Genomic DNA, 24,170 nt, shown 5'->3' on the forward strand with positions numbered 1-24,170 from the left:
TGTCCCACCTAACAACTATACCCCCAACTGCTTTTGTCCCCCAGATAATTTTTTTCTGAATGCACTCCAAATTCAAGGAACACAAAAGAGCAAGAATAGAATAGAATACTGATGATGATTTTCATTTGCTCAGTCATAATCTGGGTGTCTACTTTCCTGTTCTCTGTGCTATTATTTTATCTGGTTCATTCTTCTCGCTGTTGGATTAGATGTTGGTACCTCCTGCATTTACTCGAAACTCTCACTGCACTATAGCTCTTTGTTCCCTTGTATGTGAAAGAAGGAATTGAAGGAAAATACTTCAATCAACAAGTGATAATTGAGGGTCTCCTATCAGCACATCACTGCGTCTCTCTTGACCAACAAGGCATGGAAAATGGGTTACACTGATGGTAGACTTGGCATGGCCAACATGGGCCAATTGTCTAAGACAGTCATCCTGTCCTGAGGTGGCCAGGGCTGAGGCTAGACCAGACATTAGGCACGCCCTGGGCTCTAGGACTGTGGGTTGCCTCGGGTGTCCATCTGGGCACACTTAGGTTTAAAATATTAGACTAAAAGGCAGAAGTGTGACACATGGGAGTCCCTGAGGTCAAGGGTCAATCATATATTCTCTTCTCTGGGAAAGAAGCCAGGGATATGAACTTGACACATGTGATCTGTTAGAACTACAGTAAACAAAGGATGTGACATATTTCACAACAAATACATGAAGCAAATAGAAAAAGCCCACAAATTTCTATTTGCTCTTTTAATATTTATCATTGGACATGCTTTTGTTGTTAATACTAAGGTTACTACATTATCATTAACATTAGCCTGATTCCAAAGTTTGAAACTATAACACTAGCTAAGAGTTTCATTTGTTAAATCTTCAGTTTACTTTAGCAGATAAGATGAATAAGCATTAAATAATATTTAACTCCAAAAAAATAGGAAATAGAGCAAATCTCTCATCCTCTCTTCAGCTGGAGGTTTATCATGTAATCACACCCCTGTGAGTACATCCAGTGAGAAATCTCTGGCATAAAGTGCTTTTAGATTAGAGGTATAGTAAAAAGAATAAGTAGAATTAAGGTATTTAGCTCAATTATTACCTTCAAAATTCGAATATCATTTTATTATTTATGCTACACTTTTCTCTTTGTTATTTAGAGTATTTATTTTTAATAAACAAAACACTTATTAGTAAATGTGTTGTCAAATTGTAAAAGCTAGAAAATGAATGCAGCATCCATGTTTTTTTGTTTGTTTTTTTGTGTTTTTAAAAATTTTATCTATTTATTTGACAGAGAGAGAGAGACAGCCAGAGAGAGAGGGAACACAAACAGGGGGAGTGGGAGAGGAAGAAGCAGGCTCACAGCAGAGGAGCCTGATGTGGGGCTCGATCCCAGAACACCAGGATCACGCCCTGAGCCCAAGGCAGACGCTTAACTACTGAGCCACCCAGGTGCCCTAGCATCCATGTTTTTAAATCAGCATATGAATATTACGAAAGAACAGAGGTAAAAAGAACTCAAGAAATGTTCAAAAGATACTTATCAAAAATAGTACATTAAATTAAGATTTTCAAAGTTTTAAATTGGCTTGAAGATGTCAGTGTCAATTCCTTGCAGTATACCTATCTGCACAGAAAAAAATATATATCAGTATTTAAAATTAGCCTGATGAACAAACTGAGGGTTGCTGGCACAGAGGGGAGTGGTGGTATAGGGTGGCTGGGTGATGACATTGGGGAGGGTATGTGTTGTGGTGAGCCCTGTGTAGGCTGTTAAGACTGTACCCCTGAAACAAATAGTACGTTGTATGTTATTAATAAAAAAAATAACATAAAATGGAAGAAAATTAAAATGAAAAAAAGGAAAAGAAAAGAAAAATAAAATAACCATGATGAACCAGTATGCATTTGAAACAACAAGACACTAGTTAAATAACAGCAAAAATATATTTGAAATTAATTGATATGGAAGGAATCAGTACCCAGGAAGCTGAAAGCCTCAAAAGCAAACTGCAGGCACGTACAAGGGCCCCCCATGATCGGAACCACCCTGCACCGCCATCTTGTGCAGGAGGGGGCATGGGAGTTTGGGAGCAGGGCTTGAAGGAGCGCCTGCACAGAGCTGCTCAGGGGAGGCCGACTCGCTGGGCGGCTACGTTAATGATGGATCAGTAAGCTCCGGTAGGACAGGAAGGAGCCAGTAACTTCTCAACGGTCCCAGGACGCTCATAACCTACCTGAGGGCTTCTCTTCATTGCAGTTCAGAAGGTTTGGATTTGCCTGATGCATCAGAAGAAGCTTCACCAGGTTGGTCTGAAACAGTAAAGTTCACTGAAATGAGATTCATCAGGGAGTGGTTCACAGGGGTGGTCCCCAGGGCGGTTCCAGCCTGCTGAGAGAGAAGGCATGAACCTATCCCACCCTAAATGCTTCTCTCTCTCTCCGCTCCCAGTTTTCATAGTTCCTTTTAAAAAAATGACAGACAGTCCAACCAAAAATTACTTATCAAAGGAGGAATAAATCGCTTGGGATTTGAAAAGGCTCACTTAACACCTTTCAGGTGTATTTTAGGGCATCTTGTGGGAGGAATTACATGTTCTATGTGTTTTGTTTAAATTCAGCGACTCATTAAAAATATATAAATAAATAAATAAATAAATTCAGCGACTCATTAACATCTCACTGGTCCTGTCCAGTCACTGCAGCCCCACAGACAACATGAACTAAAGCCACAGGGGAGTTAGGAAAACTTAAATCCTGAGCTGTAAGAAAAGAAGAAAGCAACTTGATGAGAGATTACTATATTTTTTAAATCTTACTATAAACTATAAATGCAAAGAGTATGTATAATGTACATGAACCCCTGAAAGAACAGTAATGAAATAATTTCCAGTGTATCCAACATTTTTTAAAAAGATTTATTTATTTTAGAGAAAGAGAGCACAGAGGGGACAAGCAGAAGGAGAGGGAGGGAGAGAACCCCAAGCAGACTCCCTGCTGAGCACAGAGCCCAATGTGGAGCTCGATCTCAGGGCGCTGAGATCATGACCTGAGCAGAAATCAAGAGTCAGGACACTCAACTGACTGAGCCACCCAGGCTCCTCCCAACTTTTTAAAATAGGCCATTCCTGGTCTCTTTCTGTGTTTCTTACCAAAATTATCCCTCTTCCTATTTCACAGAGTTGACCACTCTCATGAATTTTGGGCTATTACTATGATTTCTTTACCTGTGTAACCCTATGTACAGAAGTACCCCGAAACAACATCTTGCCCAGTTTTATCTGTTTGAGACGTGTAGAGAAGTGAAACCCTAGTGTGTATACTCACCGACGCCCTGCTTCCATGACTTAGCACTGCACTCTTGAGAATCATCGAAGGTGATGGATCGAAACAAGATTTATTCATTTTCTTGGCTGCACATAATTACTCTGTACAAATATTTCACAATTTACCTGCCTTCCTCACTGGGCATTCAAGCCATTTCCAGTCATTTATTTTTACAAATAACGTTGCTACAAATACTCTCGTCTATCTTTCTTGGTGCACGCGAGCAAGGGTCTCCTCAGGACAGATGCACGTAGGACTGAAATTGCTGGGATAAAGGTTTGGATATCATCAAAGTGGCTTAGATAGCTCCAACTGTTTTCCAAAGAGCTCAAACGTACACCCCCATCCCCAACAAGAGTTCCTGTTGCTCCACATTCGATTTAATCATTTTGTTTTTGTGCATTTACATATCGCTAGATTCACATTCTCTCCAACATTTGATATTGACATTTAAAAAATTTTAGCTATCATACTGAGAATGAAGTAGTATTTCAGTCTAGTTTAACTTATTTCTGTGATGACAAAGGATACTGAACACATTTCCATGTGTTTAGTGGCCCCTCCTAGACTTTCCTTGGTGAAGTGTCTGTTCAAGACTTCTTGGCCCATTTATTACTGGAGTGTTTATCTTTGTATTGGTGATCTGTGTTCTTTATATGTTCTAGATACATTTATCAGATATGTGTATTACAAATATTTCCTCCCGTTCTATGGCTTGCCTATTCATATTTTTTCTTTTTTTTAAGATTTTATTTATTTATTTGACAGAGAGACAGCCAGCGAGAGAGGGAACACAAGCAGGGGGAGTGGGAGAGGAAGAAGCAGGCTCCCAGTGGAAGAGCCTGATGTGGGGCTCGATCCCAGGACTCCAGGATCACGCCCTGAGCTGAAGGCAGAGGCTTAACGACTGCGCCACCCAGGCGCCCCGCCTACTCATATTCTTGAAAATGTTTTTTTAAGAACAGAAGGATATTTTAACTTTGTTTTGCTTTTGTGAAAGTGCAACATCTGTATTTTTTTCTCGTGCGGTCAGCACTCTTTATGTTCCAAATAACTTTGTCCACTCAAAGGCCATGACAATGTCATACTATATTTTCTCCTAAAGGCTTTATAATTTTAACTATTTTTTTTTAAGATTTTATTTATTTATTTGACAGAGATAGAGACAGCCAGCGAGAGAAGAAACACAAGCAGGGGGAGTGGGAGAGGAAAAAGCAGGCTCCCAGCGGAGGAGCCTGATGTGGGGCTCGATCCCATAACGCCAGGATCACACCCTGAGCCGAAGGCAGACACTTAACCGCTGTGCCACCCAGGCGCCCCTAATTTTAACTTTTAAACTTACGGTCCATCTTAAGTGAGTTTTCACAAATGACAGAGAAAAGCTCAAAATTATTTTGGTCCGCCACCCATTTTTTTTCAGCAATATTTGTTGAAAAGACTTTTTTTTCTCTTACTGAATTGCTTTGGTACCTTTGTAGAAAATTAATTGACTATATATGTCCTTGACCATTTCATTGATCAATTTTCTGTCCTTACTGCATTCCCTAACTACTTTGATTAGTATAGCTTATAGCCAGTATTGAAATCTTGTAAGTGAAAGACTTATAGTATATCTTGAAAGAAGTCTGTAATTTTCTTATTTTTTCAAGATAATTTTGTCTATTTAGGTACTTTATATCTCTATATAAATTTTAGAATGAACTTTTCAGTTTATGAAAAAAGTGATTTAGGATTTTGATTGGAATTGCTTTAAATGGATACCATAATAATTTTATATAGTTTTTAAAAATATCACAGATTTAGTGGTTTAAATGAAAAAAAATCATTATCTTACGATGCTATAGGTCAGCAGTCTGACACAGGTCTCACTGGGTTAAAATCGGGGTGTTAGCAGCACCTCTGTTCCTTCTGGCTCTTGGGGCAAATCTGTTTCTTGTCTTCTCCAGCATCTAGTAGCAACTTCCATTCCTTGGCATGTGGCCCTTTCCTTCATCTTCAGGGAACAATGTTGCAGGTGTCTGCTCATTTTGCATAGCCACACCCTCATTTTTGCATAGCCACACCACCCAAGAACCTGAAGCTAGGAATGGTTCTCTGCTTTTCAGGATCCACGTGATAAGATTGGGCCCACCTGGGTAATCCAGGAAAATCTCCCCATCTCAAAACCCATAAGCAATCACAGTTGCAAAGTTCTTTTGTCTTTTCTGGGAACAAACACATTGACAGATTTTGAGGTTCAGGGTGCGGACATCTCTGGGGGCCACTATTCAGCTTTCCACAGATATCTTCAAAGTATTCACTGTCAAAACACATGATTATAGCTAACTCCTCCATTTATTTGGGTTTTCTATAATTCCTCATTGCCGTGTTCCATAGTTTTCAGTGTAGAAATTTTTTGTTAGAATATTTTGTTAAGGGGCGCCTGGGTGGCACAGCGGTTAAGCATCTGCCTTCGGCTCAGGGCGTGATCCCAGCGTTCTGGGATCGAGCCCCACATCAGGCTCCTCTGCTATGAGCCTGCTTCTTCCTCTCCCACTCCTCCTGCTTGTGTTCTCTCTCTCGCTGGTTGTCTCTATCTCTGTCGAATAAATAAATAAATAAAATCTTTAAAAAAAAAGAATATTTTGTTAAGTATATTGTTATATATTTTAAGTTTTTAATGCCACTGTAAACAACTTGATAAATGCACTTAATGGGTCTAGTCTTTCCATTTTTTGCTGATTCCTTTGGCATTCTTATCCTCCTTTCTCCTTTCCCAACTTTGTCCTTTGTTTCTATTTCTTGCTTTATTATACTGATAAGAACGAGATTGGCTTTTCCAATCTTGGGTTTTGCTTTGTAACAAGTGCTCTGGTTCTCCCCTCATGCAAAACTTCACATCCAGGCACACGGAGACATCTCCCCACCCACCAATGATTGTTCTGGTTGGTATTCTCATTAAAAAATTAATTAGATCTTAAATAGTCTGCTCACTGTTAGCTTTCCCAAAGCCCATTCGAAATCGGTGTTTGGTTTTGCAGAACATGGATTATATCAGTAACATTTAAATTGTGTTACAGTGCTTATATAAATAAGTTTATTTTTATTTCCAAATACAGAGTTTACTAAAGAAAGAGAGATTCTCTTGAAATCTGAAAGACTGAAAGATAAAATATATAGAGCTGATTCCCAGTACATTAAAATAGGTACAGGAAAGAGTTTTGTTTTATATTAAAGATGAGAGCGATGTGCTTGTGTTTAAACCACATGAAAGAGAAGAAAGAGAAGAAAGATGGACAGCTGGAGGGAGGGGAGGACAAAGGAAGGAAAGGAAGAAGAAAAGAAAAAAAAAAAGCCAAAAATGAGTTAAGATCGCCTTTCGTTTTCCCAAATTTGAAAGAACAGTAATAAACCTAAGTGCTCTCATATCTTTGGCAAAATGTCAGACACCTAACATTATTTTGCATTTCTAAATTCAATTCAGTATGTCCAGGCCTCCAAAGAGAAACGGGTGCCATCTCTCAGCAAACCACTTCTCTCCGCAACTTCAGCTGGAACCAGGAAGCATTTCAGTAATAAAAGCAAAATGTTTCCTACATGGAAATCTTTAGCAATAAAAGCAACCCCATTTTATTTCAGGCCCATAAAAAGAGGCATTCATGTGTGGAAGGAGGATGCTTCTCTCCTTTGGGGAATTCCTTTCTTTTTTGAGAGTTTTTCCCATGTGCTTCTAATCAGAAATCGGGGAGCCATGTCACAGAACTAAGTTAAACAGGCCCGTGCGAATTCAATTACTCTCCTCCGGGACACTGGCTTTACCCTTGCGAAAGACTGTGAGGTAAACTGCTTCAAATGCGAATAGGTCGAGTGTGTAACCCACTAAGAATTCATCGCCACTAGTACAACAACTTTATAATCACCAAAGGCTCCAGAGGATAAGGTGACCGTGTGTATTGGGGGTGCTGAGTGTGGAAAAGGAGACCCTGCAGGCTAATTGAAAACGTACTTAAGCTGAAATTTAAATCCACACAAGCTTCACTGGATATCTTTATTGATTCCTTGGAGAGTTGTCCTTCAGTTTGGATGAATTTAGCAAAATTAAGTCCTCGATGGTCATTTAAATTACCTCTTTAAAGAGCTGAACAATGGCAATGTTTGGACGTAGCTGATTTCTAGTTGAGACGCTAGAAGAGACCGGTTCACTTAATCTAATAAGAAACTGAAGCGCTAAAGGTCCCAGAACTCACAATGTGCACGTCCTACCTCACTGTGCAAGCTCTGCATTGTAATGCGTAAATGCCTCCAACTCAGAACCCCTGAAGGATTTCAGATGTAAAATACAAAACCATCTAACGAATTGCTAATATTACCCCTGTTTGTGGCCCAACTGTGATTTCACATTAAACCCAAGAGTTCTGCCTCCATCCCTGAGAACACAGGCTCTCCAATCCCGCCAGGATCTGCGGGTCCTTCCAGAGATCCCTCCTCCTGCCCAGGTGGCAGCCTCCTTCTCCTGCATCCCCTCCTGGTCAGACTCCTTGATGACCTCTTAGGCTACCCAACAGCTGTTGCCCGTGCTGCTCACCCCTGGCTGGACTCCCTTGGCCCACACGCCGTTTCTCTGGGGTGATGGGGACAGATGTGTGTGCGTGGGGACCGTCCCTCCCACTGGCCAGCCAGCGCGCCTGTGGGCTTGTGGGCTCGCAGTGCAGGTGCAGCCCCAGTCGGCTGGACCGAGGGGCACCTGCCACTCTAAGGCAGACGCGGGCTCCCTGGCTGGAGAACAGAACCGCGCAGCCTGGGTCGGACCCTGTGCTGATAAAGAAAGGGCGTTGTCGCGCTCAGTGGTCACAGACTGGAGGGGAGTGCGGACACAGGAAGGCGCAGTTGAAGCCCGCTGTGACGTGGTACAGAGACACAGGGGCCACATCGGATGCATGGGGGAGCGTCCTCACCGGAATTCAGGAAGCTGGGAGAGGCAGCCACTGAAGTGGCATCTCCGTGTGGTCCTCCATGTAAGACCGAACCACGTAAAAATATCAGGAAGAGCAAAGAACACGGAAGGAGGCACATGGTGGCATCGTCCAGAAAGTGGAAGTGAGTACGGCTACCTGCGCCACCTGATGGGGGAGGCCGGGGAATGAAGCTGGAGAAGGAAGCGGAAGCCCAGGTGCACGGGGCTGGCAAACGGTGTTATGCAGTGCATGTTTCCTGTCCCCAGCAGCGCAAGGGATGTTGTGTAGAGACACTGTGATGACACCTGTGTTGACAAAGCTGACGTGTGCAGGAGTGGGGGAGGGGCAGGCGGGTGGGTGGATCTCGGGTAGGGATGCTGCCTGACCAGGTGAGGGTGGTGGCTTACTTCACAGAGCCCCACACCCTTCCCAGGTGGAAGCTCAAGGCCTTGGGGCTTTATTAGGTACTGGAAGATCAGGGAGGGGTGGGAGGAAGGGCAATGCCCAGTGTTGTGGTGAGTCAATGACACACGGAAGGGGCAACACATTGAGGCTGAGCAAGGAGCTGACCATTCCCTTTGCACAGGAGAGCAGCTGAGGGGAGGCTGGTAGAGATCACCCACTGGGCTGTGGTCCTCAGGGGTCTGCAAGGTGAGAGGGAAACAAGAGGCAGCTTTGGGAGCCATGAGCATGCAGGGGACTGGGGGCTGCAGGGTGGGCATTCCCTAAAGACATGTAGACACTGAGAAGAGAGGGAACCCGCACAGAGGGCTGAGTCTGTCAATGCTGCCGGCTCAGACGGGTGGCGGGAAAACCACAGAGTGTCTTTATGTTTTCCCAAAGCAAAGAAGAAAAAAAACAAAAAAAACAAAAAACAAAAACCCTCTGAAGATTTCTCAATTCTTATGAACTTGGGGAAAAATGCTTTTGAGAATACAAACAACTCCTTTGAGCAGCAAGATATGTGGGTGGTGTGACACAAAATACTTTTGAAGGGAAGGGAATTTAGGTTTCAGCATTTGTAGAGTTACTTTCCTATCTCCTTCTGTAGCATGACCAATCCTATTAAAAACGCTAAAAATATGTACAAGGCCAGAATCAGATTTTATTTTATGTACGACTCATGAAAGAACTGTGAAACCAAAAGACATTGGTCACATAAATTATTCAGTTCCCAGTTTCCGACAAGAACAAGGATCTCCTTTTTCTCACTAGAAAGTTAACATATTTATAAAGGGAAGTGTTAAAATATATATGCCATCCCAGTATAAATGTCAACAAGAAAAACTGTTATAAATTATGAACTACCTTCCCCATAAAGGTATTTATATTTCTAAGGTATTTATAAGAAAGTGAAATTGCTATTAACGTCTCCAAAAATGCCATTAGTCTTTTAAAATGTTCAAAATCATTACCCATCAGGGAAATTCAAATCAAAACCACACTAAGATACCACCTTACACCAGTTAGAATGGCAAAAATTGACAAGGCAAGAAACAACAATTGTTGGAGAGGATGTGGAGAAAGGGGATCCCTCCTACATTGTTGGTGGGAATGCAAGTTGGTACAGCCACTCTGGAAAACAGTGTGGAGGTCCCTTAAAAAGTTAAAAATTGAGCTACCCTATGACCCAGCCATTGCACTACTGGGTATTTACCCCAAAGATACAGACGTAGTGAAGAGAAGGGCCATATGCACCCCAATGTTCACAGCAGCATTGTCCACAATAGCTAAATCGTGGAAGGAGCCAAGATGCCCTTCAACAGATGACTGGATTAAGAAGTTGTGGTCCATATATACAATGGAATATTACTCAGCTATCACAAAGAACAAGTTCTCAACATTTGCTACAACATGGACGGCACTGGAGGAGATAATGCTAAGTGAAATAAGTCAAGCAGAGAAAGACAATTATCATATGGTTTCTCTCATCTATGGAACATAAGAACTAGGAAGATCGGTAGGGGAAGAAAGGGATAAAGAAAGGGGGAGGTAATCAGAAGGGGGAATGAAGTGTGAGTGACTATGGACTCTGAGAAACAAACTGAGGGCTTCAGAGGGGAGGGGGGTGGGGGAATGGGATAGATTGGTGATGGGTAGTAAGGAGGGCACGTATTGCATGGTGCACTGGGTGTTATACGCAACTAATGAAACATCGAACTTTACATAAAAAAATGTAAATAATCTGGGGCGCCTGGGTGGCACAGCGGTTAAGCGTCTGCCTTCGGCTCAGGGCGTGATCCCAGCGTTCTGGGTTCGAGCCCCACATCAGGCTCCTCTGCTATGAGCCTGCTTCTTCCTCTCCCACTCCCCTGCTTGTGTTCCCTCTCTCACTGGCTGTCTCTGTCTCTGTTAAATAAATAAATAAAATCTTTAAAAAAAAAATGTAAATAATCTTTTTAAAACAAACTTTAAAAAATTCAAACCATAGTCTAGACCCCAGTTATGACAGTTATATCAAGTACCTATTGTCTACATTGGAACATAATGTAATAAAATGTTAATTAAATTAAAAAAAATGTTAGCATTTCTAAAGCTTCTTTTTTTCTAAACTGAGATATATTTATTTATGGTAAATTTCTTCAGAGAGTTATAAATCACCCATGCATATAACTTGACGTTCAGATAAAACCTATTTCTAAATTATTATTTCCAAAATGAATACTAAATGGCATATTTACAGGTGAATAATTTTTAAATATGATTCTATATACCATATGGTATTTTCCTGACAAAATAATCGAGATACAAGTTATTCAAAATCTATTAACATAAATCTCTTAGTTGTCTTTTTAGTCTGAGACCTTAGTTGAAGAACACCATTGTGGTTTTTGTGTCGTATATTCTAACAGAAAAGCCCCCCTGCATCTCCATATTAGGGCTTTGCTTTGAGTTCTTGGTTTATGGATCTGTCCTGTCGATTCCTTTGGTTACTCTGAGGACACAGAGCACAGAGGGCAAGCAAACAGTCCTCGCTGCTCAGAGCTTACATTCTGGTGGAGACCCCACCGGATCGGGCGCAATGGAGCAAAATGGAAAAGACACATGTGATCTTCGGATCTCTCCTTGGTACTAAAATGTTTAAGGATTTAGAAAACACCGAACTGATGGCTAGTCATTTTCTAGAGAAGCGGAGGATAAAGGTGACATTCGTTTTTAAATCTGCCTCATTTGAACACTATAAATGGCCATTTCTGGAAAACTTTGTGTCGGATATCTGTCTGTACAAATCTAGCAACTGGAGCAACTGACCAGGACACACGCCAAGGGATATCCAACACACGTCTCACACATTCCCCTTCGTCATTCCCCAGAAACTCCTGAGCTATGTAAAAATCCCCCCTTTTAACAGAGGTTGACAGTTCACACTGACTGAGAACCCTGGGCCCAGACTCTGTGGAAGAAGAGTTAGTGAGCCTTGCCAGGTTCACACGGCCAGGCAGTTCAGAGCCAGGGAGCAGGCCATGTTCCTCAGAACAAAGCTGGCATCCTCACTTGGTTGAGCAGAATGAAATACAGGTGTTCGTGTAGGAAAGTGTCTGGGAAACACAAGAAAGGATAAAAAATATAGACATCATTTTTTAAAAGATGGGGTCAAATATTTTTCAGCTGCTTTTGAAAGAATAAATGGAGCAACTGGAAAGGGTTTCTTTATTCACTGATCATTAATAAATGATGAGTGTTCGAAATACAACTGGCACACTGGAGAAGTAGTTACAAAAACATCAATCTTAATTACTCTGCATCTTGCAAAATAAACGTAGTTTTGGGTCCCATTCCCCATTAAGTTCAGAACTCTTTCTCTAGGCTGAAAACATAGATTCCGAAAACCCAAAGTTTGAAAAATTGTTCAAAGATGGCAGGTAATGGGGTGAGAGCGCTGCTATGCCTGAGTTCTTCCTGCCTTATTCATCAGCCACTCCTGCATCCTAAGACCTGTGTGTGACGGGGATCTCCAGGAAGCTGTAGGAAGGAGGTGGCCATCGTGCTGGGCTTCCATTCTGTACATCACCAAAGCACAGCAGGGATTGTGCTCGGTATCTATGTCAATCATTGTTTTTTTGTTAAATGGAGCTGTGCAAATTAAAATTATTAAAAATCTATTTTCATGGGGTGCCTGGGTGGCTGGGTCGGTTAAGTGTCTGCCTTCAGCTCCGGTCATGATCTTGGGGTCCTGGGATCAAGTCCTATGTCATGCTCCCTGCTCAGCAGGAACTCTGCTTCTCCCTTTGCCTCTGTCCTTCCCCCTACTCGTGCGAGTAACCACACATGCTTTTTCTCTCTAAAATAAATAAATAAAGCCTTGTAAGAAAATCTACCTTCATTACTACAACCAAACTCCAATTTTTTTAAACCATATAGCCAACCTGTTTCATTAGGTTAATATATTCATTAGTCTTGTGTCATGGTTCTATAAAATAGGTCTCTTTACATGATACAAATTTTATCAGACTCTGATCCTGTTTTTTAACACTTGTCCTATAATAAAGCTTAACTGCAGGCACTTTAAAAATGTAGTTTCTTGGGTAGACCTTCCCATTTCTGCAGGGTAGTGTTTCCTGTGGACCCCTGAACGGTCAATTCCTTATCTGCATACAGAACTCTTGGCCTCTAACGAGGCAGGCACACTACTGAGAAAAGGATCAGAAGCTCTATCTGATCACCTGAGGGATGTAATTTCTGAAAGCCATTCCTTCTTGCTGCCTTAATCGTACAGCTTTCAAGAAGTGGAACAGAAATGTCTAGATGTTCTTTCAAAATGTGAGTCAGGAAGAACCAGTCACATTGAGACACGTTCCACATGCAGAATCAAAGATCCCAGTAGACGCTTTACAGTGGAAGTTTTATAAACCCATCTTCGTTTCTCTTCTGCCCGCAGATGGGTTTCATGTGAAAATAATCATAAATTAACTTCCTTTCATCACTCTCTATTAAGCTTCAGGAGGCTTTCAGAAGTCAGTAATTCTTTTGAAACAGAGCAGTTGTTGTAAAACACACCAACTCAGACTGGTTCTTTCTGATCCTCCCTGCTAATTACCATAAACCCAAGAAGAACTCTGAAGAGGGAAGGAGGAAGGTAAACTGGCTCAAGACCTGCAGAAGGGAGGAACCACAGGCAGGAACCCCACCCAATCGAAGGCTAGCCCAGACCCGGTGTTTCCCAGCCCAACTGAGGGACAGAAAACGGCCTGGGTGGAGGCGTCCCTCCCACATTCCAGCTGTGTCCCTCGGACAACATCAGATGAGTCCAGCACCATGCTCCGCTAACACCAAGGGCCAGGCAATCACCCTTCTTCCACTGAGCTGAGACTCCTCTCCCTGATAAGAGGCAAGGGCAGCTGGGAGGCAGCACCTGCAAGAGGGAGCCTACCCTAACAGGCCCCCAGCCCTGAAAGTCGTTTGTCCCTGTGGAGATCCTCCCTACCTCACCCTGAGACATGGGGTAGTCTGGCTTGGGAAAACTACTTACATGTCTTTGGGGACACTAGAAGAAGCAGTGAGGACCCTGGGGGCACAGGATAGGCCAAATGGACCAAAACGACATCTCAAAGGGTCTGAAAATTAAACTGTTAGCGGAACCACAACCCATTGGAGTACCAAGCCCTGCATATCAAATGTTAATAGGCTGACTAAAATAGAAGATTTATACAGGACCAAGATTCTCCTAACATAATAGCTGAAGTCTCCAAAATGCAATTAAAAATCACTTGTCATACCAAGATAAGGAAATCACAACTTGAATGAGAAAAGATGGTGAACTGACAACAAGATGAATCATGCTGGAACCACCTGACGATGAGGGTAAAGCAGCTCTCATAAGAACGCTTCAACAAGCAACTACAAATCGTCTTGAAACAAATGAAAAAATAGGAAATCCCATCAAATGGAAGTTACAATAAAAACCAAATGGAAATCACAGAACCAAAAAATACAATAACAAATTAAATACACTGACTCATACCAAATATTTCATTTGACCTGCAACCAAATAAAACAAAAACCACGCACTGGCTTCTGATAAAAATTATTTAAATGTCTAATAACAGCAATAGTGACATATGTAGTCCAAGGCATGTCTTTTTTTTTTAAGAATTTATTTATTTGAGACAGAGAGAGGGAGAGAGTGTGCATAAGCAAGAGAAGGGACAGATGTAGAGGGAGAAGCAGACACCCCACTGAGCAGGAAGCCGGACTTGGGGTGCAATCCTAGGATCCCAGGATCATGACCTGAGCCAAAGGCAGACACTTAACCAACTGAGCCGCACAGGCAACCCCCCAAACCCCGGGGCACATCTTTAAAAAACTTTGTTAAATCTAGTCCTATTCACCCAGAGTATGTTATCTTATGGAAGTGGTTAAAGGGAACCAATTTGGCATTCTTTGAAATGAACCCAATCTGAAATCTAAAAAGTCCAATCAGAAAAAGAGAAAAAAATGGGTAAAATGATAGCCTTAATTCACTGAGTTGTAGTAAGTAGCATTCTGTCACATTTCACCAAGCTCTCACTCCCTTGCAGATTTGGCTCCTTCCAGAGGGAGCCCTGACTATAACGAGCACGTTCTGATAATTCACTGACCACCATTTCTCCAGCACAGGGCAACAGGTTGTACTCGAGGAGGCTGCACCTGCTTCTGTGTTTGCTTCTCTACTTCTTACTAACGACAAAACCTCTCACCCACCGTCTTCCAGGGTGCTGGAAATGCAACCTCGATGTGCTTGTGGGGTACTGAGATCATTGATCCCACAATACCCTTGCGATCTACTGGAGGAACTAGGGGCCCCGGGGACTATGACTTCAGCTACCTACAGCCTCCTCCCCTTAACCCACCCATTTACTTACACAAACATTTACTTGCTAAACGCAGAGCTTGGGGTACTTAATAAAGAGACTGTTAGAAATATTTATTGAACAAATGAATCTTTTCATGAAGGAAATGTCAAAGCGAATAATGTTTTATTATGTTGAAAGACTTTCCCTAAGCAATGTGCTTTTACTAAAATGCGTGAAATGCAAATAGTTTCAATTATTTCAACAACAGCAGTACTCAGATTTTATGATGGATATTTTGCAAACCAGTTAGTACCTAAGAGACTTAACTTACTCTGAACTTAAGGAGCATGATTGTTACCCCAGGCTAATGTTTAAGAATCAACAAGTTTAACCTAAATCTCCATATTTACGCAACAATGAATTCTCTTCCAAAACAGAACTACTCAGGCTTTCTCCAACACAAAATATTGTGTATTGTATAAATAGATTTCAAAATTAATCAGTTATTATGAATACTGCTGTCATATTCACCCACATAAAATCATTTAAAAGTCATTTTACTTCTTCTTGATGATACAATGGTACCTGGTGAGACAGTATCTGTGCGATACTAACTCAAGTTGTATTAGCTATGACGAAAAATCAATTCAGAGAAAAAAAAATCTGCTATTCATTCTTCATTCGTTAAGGGGAAATATAATTTATAGTGAAAAACTAAAACGTAAGTGGAATTCTGCTTTACTTCTACTAACTATAGAGAACAAATAGAATTATCAATTATTCATGAAATTATAAGCCATTATAAGGACTACGTAATGTTAAGAAAATAATAAGCCCATTCTATGAAAAATGTTTCTGATTCTGTCTTATTTCTCCTACGATTTTGACTAAGATATGAAGAATCCCGAGGACTGTGTGTTTTATGTATCCTTTCAAAAGACAATGTTTTCTTTCAACCATAAAAATATTTGTTTACGAATAGGGTGCCATTAAAAGTCAAATTTCATCCTGCCTAGTACACAATTTCAAATTAAAAAATTAAGTATGAAATGATGCATTAATTATAGAATGATTTTTAAAATAATTTAGGAGATCACTTTACCTGGCCATACTTTGCTGCCAAATGGAGTGGGGTCCAGTATTGATTATCTGCTATATTCAGGTCCCCGCCATGTTCCAGGAGAAGAGACACCACCTCCTTGTACCCACTCGCACACGCCATATGTAACTGCAGGGAAGAAATATTTTGTTATATAACTTAAGAAAAAAGCAGTGACATCAAAACCATTTATTCGGCGCTTTAAAGACAGCTAATAAAATATCAAGCCTAAAATACCTTTTAAAAAAGAACATACATGCAGCTTTATTTATTTGATATAAGTGGACATCATCCTTCTATGAACAAAGGCTTATGGCTTAAGTATTATTTTTCTTCTGACCCTGAAACTGTGCACTTTTTCATATAATTCCCATTCCCCTCTTTAGTGTCCTTTTACCATAATCTTTTAAATACAAAATGCAGTAATTGAATGCTTTACCACTTCTTGCCCAAAAGTCAAACATGTGGTGACTGGTTCTGAAATTCTAGCCCTGTACTTGGAGCAACCAGAGGAGATTCGAGGACACATATGACAACAGGAAATGTGACCATCTTGATGCTTAGGAATAGGAAAAAGGGGCAGCCACACTGGAAAGGGTGAGTTAGTCCTGACAGACCTTAAAATGATTATGTAGCTCTCATTTCAACATGCTCCCAGTTTAGTCCATGGATGCAATCTGAGGTTTAGGACTGAGGACTCAGGAGCTACGATGAGGGGATCGGGGTTTGGAGAACGATTCAGACTTTTCAGTTGGGGTAATTCCTGTTTCCAGTGCAGCAGCTTTGATTTGTAAGTAAACTATCATCACGCCCAATTTAAATTAGGTTATTAAGTAACTACATGATTGAATTCATGAGCATAATAAGAAATTATAAGGAAGGAAAAAGAAAAAGAATATAAAAGTAGTAAAACCAATGATTTCTTCTTGGTCTTGGAGCACGGAATTTTGTAGCTTTCTGTCTGTTTTTATTACAAAGATGAAATCACAATAAAGTCAAAGGACTTATTAAATACACATACATATATATTAATAAAATTCAGCAAAAACATTTGCTTTTCTGTCTTTGGACTTAATTATGCTCTTTAATGCACAGCGTGTACTTACATCCTTATTTCCCATACTTAACGACACCAAAGGAACACATACATTTATTCGTTTTAAGGCATAAACTTTAAGAGATTAAGTTTCACATCAATCTTCCCATACTTTGTTATACTTAGAATTCACCACATTGATATTCTAGCAAACAGTCCCAAGAATAAAATATTCACAAGTATTTTAGAGAAATACAATTTTATATACTTGTTCTCTTGGAAAACCAATCTTTCACCTGCTCCTAAATTTATTCTACGTTACTTGAATAATCAGTTGATTCGAAGTTACTCTGAACTGTGAGCATGAACATCGGGATATGAGAAGGATTTTCCACTTTTAATATAAAACTACACCAAGAACTGCCCATTTGCTGCTTAGCACCTGATACTAACAAGTCAAGTTCACTTGGTGAACTCCTTAATGAGTAGATTCGCTTTCCACGGGGCAAAAACCGGGTTCTCCCATTTCAAACTCAGCCCTGCTCCCAGCCTGCCATCTCAGGCACTGCTCTCAAGGAAAATACTAGAAGGAAAGTCTTGGCTCACTTGGTAGAAAAACTATCCAAAGCATGAGTTCTCAGTGACATCTCTGGAGGCAGACAAATTTAATCCGAGGCAATCTCAAAACGAAGGCAAAAACCCCTGCCTTTATGTATTTCCACTTACAAGAGATAACAGAATTTTAAAAATTCATCATAGTAAAATATTAAGAGCTTAGAGCCTTTACCTTGATGATCCCAGCAACCAACTTCTGAATTCATAAGCAAGACTTCAGATTCCCCAGGGGACTGTTCTCATCACTAAGTCAGAGCTTAAAAATGTCTATTTTCTGACGTGGAAGTTATACCCATCCTTGTCCTGACTACTGCTGCCAGAGGAGGGTGCCAAGATGGGAAAGTGTTTACCACTGTGCTGTCTTAGAAGACTCCTCTCCTGCTATTTTATGGCGTCTTAGGAGAAACACAAAGGCGGCTGCTGTTTCTATAAACGAGTAGCAGCAGCTTCTTAGAAGGACGACTGCAAAAGAACGGTCCCGGGAAATACAGCAGGTTGGAAATCACCGATTCAGGTACAAGGCAGGTCAAGGTCTCAGAGCCGCTTCACAAACGCTGCCCATAAAAATTATCCATTGTTCCTTCTAGTCTGTTCGGCCTGTGATGCCAACAGCTGCATCCTGATGTTGCAGAGGCAAAAGCTGGGGATGAGTTAATTTAGGCCACTGGCCCAGGGGAGCCTGGCCCCTGTGGGCTGAAGCCACGTTCTTTGCATCCACCAGCACGGCGGGTCTGAAACAGCAAGGCGGAGTGGGCACCCGAGTCGTCCAGGCCACCGGGTAACAATCACAACATTGGCACTCCTGTAAACCACCCCTTCCCCAGCATTCTTATCTTATATTAAAACGTTTGTCTCTGAAAGGTGCCCACCACTTACACACGTGCGTCAGCCTTGCCCCGGCCCACCACCCGCGGAGGCACAGCCCCGTGTAGCCTCCTCATACAGATCAAAACCATCACTGGGTCCTGCGACCTTAAGATATGAAGACACACAAGAGTCTTGGACCCCAGTTAGAAGTCTTCAGTAGTGCGATTGTCTCTGGATCAGCCTCGTCCTCACTCAGGCGGTATGCGAGGCTGGGGTCGAGACAGAGAGAATGATAAACCAACAAAGTCACCCCCGTGAAGTGACGGAGCCCAGCCTGAGAACTGTCACCTCTTCACCACGGTGTTCTTCCTCTAACGGACTATTTCAGGACAGCACGGCACACAGTCCCGGGGGGCAATTAGCATCCACCTGACCGATTATAGGCATTTGCCGTATTTTTTATTGTATAGAAGATTGCGTGGTTGATAATCACTGTATTTGTCTCTCTGATTATTTCCTCCTGACACATTCCCAAAAACACAACTGCGATTCTACAATAACGAACTTTTTTTCAATGTATTCACATACACTGAGTTGCGCAATGTTGGTGCAATTCCCACCCCATCCAGCGGTGGGCGGAGGGACTGTTCTCATAGACCCTTAACTTCTGGTCTTCGCTACTATGTATTTCTAAAATGGCTATAAATAAATTCAATGTACTTAATTCCTAAAAATGGGTCTCTTCTAATATATTTGTAGGGTAGTTGTTATTTTCTTTTGTCTATTGACTCTATTGTTCTTCTACCGAGAGATAGTGATCTTTTTCATTCATTTCTATGAATGTTGCGTATTTTAAACACTTTGAAAGACCTGTTGCAAACATCACTCCTGGTTTATTATCTGCCTCTTAATTTTGCTCATTATTTGATGCACAAATGTTCATTTTAATTTTTGTCCTAGTCCATGATCTCAGTATTTCCCTTTGTGCCTTCTCCCCCTATGTGTATATTGGAAGAGCTTTCGCCACCCAGAATTAACTCCTTTTTATTGTAACATGGAAACTGGGGGTTCATTGTGAAGTCACTTACTTAGTCTTCTATATGTGAATCTCATTTTTAAAAAGAATCTGTGTGTGAAATTTAAAATATATTCCCACTGGATGTGGTCTTATTTAAGGTCTGTAACCCCTGCCACTCTAAAGCTGGATGGTCACTCTGAGGCTAATGGCAAATTTAGATGAAATTATGTTAGGAGTAAATGAAAATCAATCTTGAGGAATAGCTATTCAGACACCTATAGGAATTAGTCCCGATTTGAACCAATAACTTCAAATTTTCTCCAATTCTAGTTTTCTATCAGAATATTAACAGAAAATGTTTCCTATCATAGGTCTGACTGAGTATGAAGATAATACATATCACATCTCGAAGTGAGACCACATAGACATTTGAAAATAGTTATCCAAAAACTGCCTAAATCACTTTTTTTTAAATGTTTTATCTCTACACCCACACCCAATGTGGGGCTCGAACTTACAACCCCGAGATCAGGAGTCATGTGTTCTACTGACTGAGCCAGACAAGTGCCCCAGCCTAGATTACTTTTTTTTTTTTTTTTTAGATTTTTTATTTATTTATTTGACAGAGACAGAGATAGCCAGGGAGAGAGGGAACACAAGCAGGGGGAGTGGGAGAGGAAGAAGCAGGCTCCCAGCAGAGGAGCCCAATATGGGGCTCGATCCCAGGACCATGGGATCACACCCTGAGCCAAAGGCAGATGCTTAAGGACTGAGCCACACAGGCACCCCCAGCCTAGATTACTTTTGACCTCTACCTCTAGACTGAGGGCATAATAGGTCCAAATGAGAGATAAACTGGGACTGAACAAATGGGAAATTTTTGTGTGGTTGTGGGGCCTGGGTTCCTCCCTAATTCAAGTCAGAAGAGCTTGGCTTCAGTGGCCACCGACAGAAGCTAGGTGTCCTCGAGAGTTGGGCAGAGTCACCGTTACTGGTTTTGATTCCTGACTAGGAAAAGTAAAGGGCAATAGACAGTCTGGCTCTCTGCTTTCATGGGTGGGGAAGGCAAGTCACGGGCACACTGGCATCCGCCCGCACTCATGAGTTCGCAGGGGCAGAGACAAACACGGGGAGGTTTTTCTGGGGACAAGCCATGTTCGTGTTCAGTTCTGTTTCGGGGGGATCCCTGAGGAGCAAGCACGGCTCAGCAGAGCCAGGCTGGGGTACCCCGGATCTCCCCAGAGCAGAGGCAGGTGTGAAGGACCCCCTGGAGATTCCCAGTGATGGGGGTGAGGAGGAGGTGTCTGAGGAACCCCGCATCCTCACAAGGGAAGGGGTCAGCTTCTCACCTGGAGAGCAGGACATCCTCTCAAGGAAGTTCAAGTCAAAGCCTTCCAGCTCCCATTGTGTCTCCTCCTGCCCGTCTGTCTCCCCCCTCCTCTCCCGCCACATCAGTGACACGGAAGAGGAGGCAGTGGGGGGGAGGGGAAACAGATGACCGAGGCCACCCTCCCTTCCACGGACTCCCTAGCCTGATACGACACTACGCCACCAGCAAGTTCAAGATTTCACTGAGATCAGGGTCCTCAGCCCCCGAGCCCACCAGCCCCTGCAGGATGGATGGAGAGATTCGGGGCATTTGTAAACTTGGGTGGGAAAATGGTTACTTTTATTTCTTTTTTTAACCCCAAATGAAATTTAGCCAATTCTTTGATGGTGAACCTAGGCTACACACCTACGATGCTATCATCGAAAGAATTATGTTCCTATCACATTGTTGTCATAGCAGATATCTCCAAATATCCCCCATAATCAAATATACTCTAAACTCATGGTAATGATTACTTCCGTTACTCAGTGCCTTCATAAAGAGGCACATGCAGTACCTACCACAAATTTCATTTTAATATTAGGATTATAATGTTTCCTTACAACTGGCTTTCTTTGTAATTCTAGGCACCATTTTATTACATTAAAAACACAATTTTGACAAGGCGTCCATGGCTACACCCGAGGATTAGAGGGTAATATGGCATAAAAAAGATGAGTGAACCCTGACTTCACGCAAGCTGGGACTTTACATGGTTATATAGGACCAGGCATTCTCATCTCTAAACTGAGGCTATGCGTTGTGATATAAAGGAACCATAAAATGGCCAGAGAGCTGATGGCATTGGCGAAGTCTCCATCCAAAGTAAGTAATGAACCAGTGCTACTGAACTATCAAAGGGAGACAAAAACAAAATCGCTTGATGTTTGCATCTCATGAATAATTCTTTTCCAACAAACCAAGTAAATGTGTCCCAAGGCCAGACGTTATATATCAAATTCTGTGACAAAAGAGTAAAGAACCGGCATCTTTATAATGGATCTGAAAGTCATTACGGTCAAATTTTCAAAGAGCATCTATGCGCTGGAACTCAGGAACACATTTCCATATGCTCTGTAGCGGCTTTTTTTTTTTTTTTGGAATTGTATCCTTTTTTGAGGCTTTGTTTTCGTCTAAGAAGACTATCTGTGTAAACCAAGAGATCTTTTTAAAAGAGCTACATTATGTTTGGTTATTTTATTTTGCATATTCTAACAGAGGAAAAGAAGGTAACATACTGGAAGTGTAGTAGCATTGAGCCTTTTGTTGATAGCTTTATCTTTTTTGCACAATTTAACAGTGTGGGAAATGATGCCTAATTTTAAACCACAACTGGCATCCCAACTCAGGAGATCCGTGGACGAGTGTCTTCTCAGTGTTCCTACCAACAACAGACAGGAACGCACGATCCAGAGGCCAGCTCACGGTGGCAGTCATTAACCTGGCAGACTTACCAACTCAGACATAAGAATCGACCCAAAACGCCACTTGCTAAATGCCATGCTCTTCAAGGGACAACTTCCTAGCCTTCCGATCACTGTTACTTCCCTTATAAAAAGCTCAGAGATGATCATATAGTTATTACACAACAATTACTTGCAATGTTTATGATCTCTGCTCGTCAGAAAAAACGTCACAAAGAATGTCACAACTGAAGATGATTGAACACGATAGCGATTTATTGCTCTGTATTGATTCAACAGCTTCGCTACTGAAGTGGGTAGGTCCTTTTGTTCAGTGGGATTTGAAACACTCACGCTATTCTTATTCAGCGGTGATTTTTTAAAAAAGAAATATAAAGCGTAATGTCTTCTGCCAAACAGAGAAACAAAGATCTATTGGGTTGCTAGGCTAGGCATTAGTGCATTCCATGTGTTCAAAGAAACGTTACCCACTCCAGTCTGGATTTCGAGCCCCCCACTTCACTGAAACTGCTCTCGCTGAAAAGACCAACGACCTCCATGTTACTAAGTCCAATGGCCAATTCACCATCTCCAGTCACTTGACCTCTCAGTGGTATCTGACAGTCCACCTCTTCCTCACCCTCCTCCTCCTCCTTGTCACACTTCCTTCTCTTGGCTCCTGAGACATCTCATCCTTTTGGTTTTCCTCCTACCTTGGGAGTTCCTCCCTCCAGTCTCATTTCTGGATCGTTGTCTTCTTTGTAGGCTCCATGGATTGTCTCAAATTCTCTTTCCTTCTGTATCAAATCTGTGATATCATCCAAGGTCAAGGCTTTCAATGTCATGTATATGCTAGTGTTCCCAAACTTGAGTGTGCAGCCCAGGCAGCTCCTGGATTCCAGACTCCAGTATCCAACCACAAACTCAACATCTCCATGAAGTTGGCTCATGTTTCCCAAACTGTCCCTGCTCTCAGCCTTCTCTTCTCATTGGATGTCAATTCCATCACTCTAGTTGTTCAAGCTAAAAGTACTTGGAGTCATTCTGAATCATCCTTTCTCTCCCACCACTTGGCCATCAGGAAGTCCCAGGGATCTTCTTTCCACGCAGATGGAAGTTAGTCACTTCCCACCCCCTCAGCTTCCTGCAGCTTCATCTGAGCCACACCGCCAACTTCTTGGTTACTAGAAAAGCCTCTTACCTGAACTCTCAGCTTCAGCCTGCCCTTTGACAGTCTATCCTTAACAGAGCTGTCAAAGCAAGTGATGGTTTTAGAACTAAAGTAGGACTGTGTCTCACTCTCTTTCAGAGCCCTCCAATGTGTTCCCATCACACTCAGAGTAACTACAAAGTCTTCACACACGTGCACAGATCCTGCGTGATCTGGGCCAGCTATCTCCCTCCTTTCCTTTATTCTTCTTAGCCTCACAGGCCTCTGTGCTGTTTCGAAATCACAACACACCCACCCCTGCCTCAGGGCCTTTGCACCTACCACTGTTCAGCCTGGAATGCTCTTATGCACACCTGCGGTGTGTGCAGACCTCTCCCAGATCATTACTCAAAATTCCTTGTCAGTGAGACCTTAACCTGTGTGCCTCCAAATTGCCAACAACACACCCAGCACTGCCCTGTCTTGTTTTTTATTTTCTCCTTTGTGTTTATCATTATTAATATGCTATCTATTTAGCTCATTTATATTGTATATTATGTATCTTCCCCAATGAAATGTAAGCCCCACAACAAAAAGACTTTTGTGGTTTTATTCATTATTACTTTGTTCACAGGATGTGG

The 24,170-nt window shown here is 41.9% G+C and overlaps 1 protein-coding gene across 1 annotated transcript in view; it reads right to left on the reverse strand.

Moving 5' to 3' along the window:
- The window catches only part of MYO16 (myosin XVI), a 466,166-nt gene that overhangs the window by 316,773 nt on the left and 125,223 nt on the right, over nucleotides 1–24,170 (reverse strand). The window contains exons 7-8 of the mRNA XM_026493590.4: nucleotides 16,135–16,260; nucleotides 2,236–2,311 (exon numbers count right to left, since the gene is read on the reverse strand). Of these exons, the coding sequence (XP_026349375.3) occupies nucleotides 2,236–2,311; nucleotides 16,135–16,260 (202 nt within the window). The remainder of the gene's footprint in view (nucleotides 1–2,235; nucleotides 2,312–16,134; nucleotides 16,261–24,170) is intronic.

This window comes from Ursus arctos, unplaced genomic scaffold (assembly GCF_023065955.2).
Source record: "Ursus arctos isolate Adak ecotype North America unplaced genomic scaffold, UrsArc2.0 scaffold_10, whole genome shotgun sequence".
NCBI lineage: Eukaryota > Metazoa > Chordata > Mammalia > Carnivora > Ursidae > Ursus > Ursus arctos.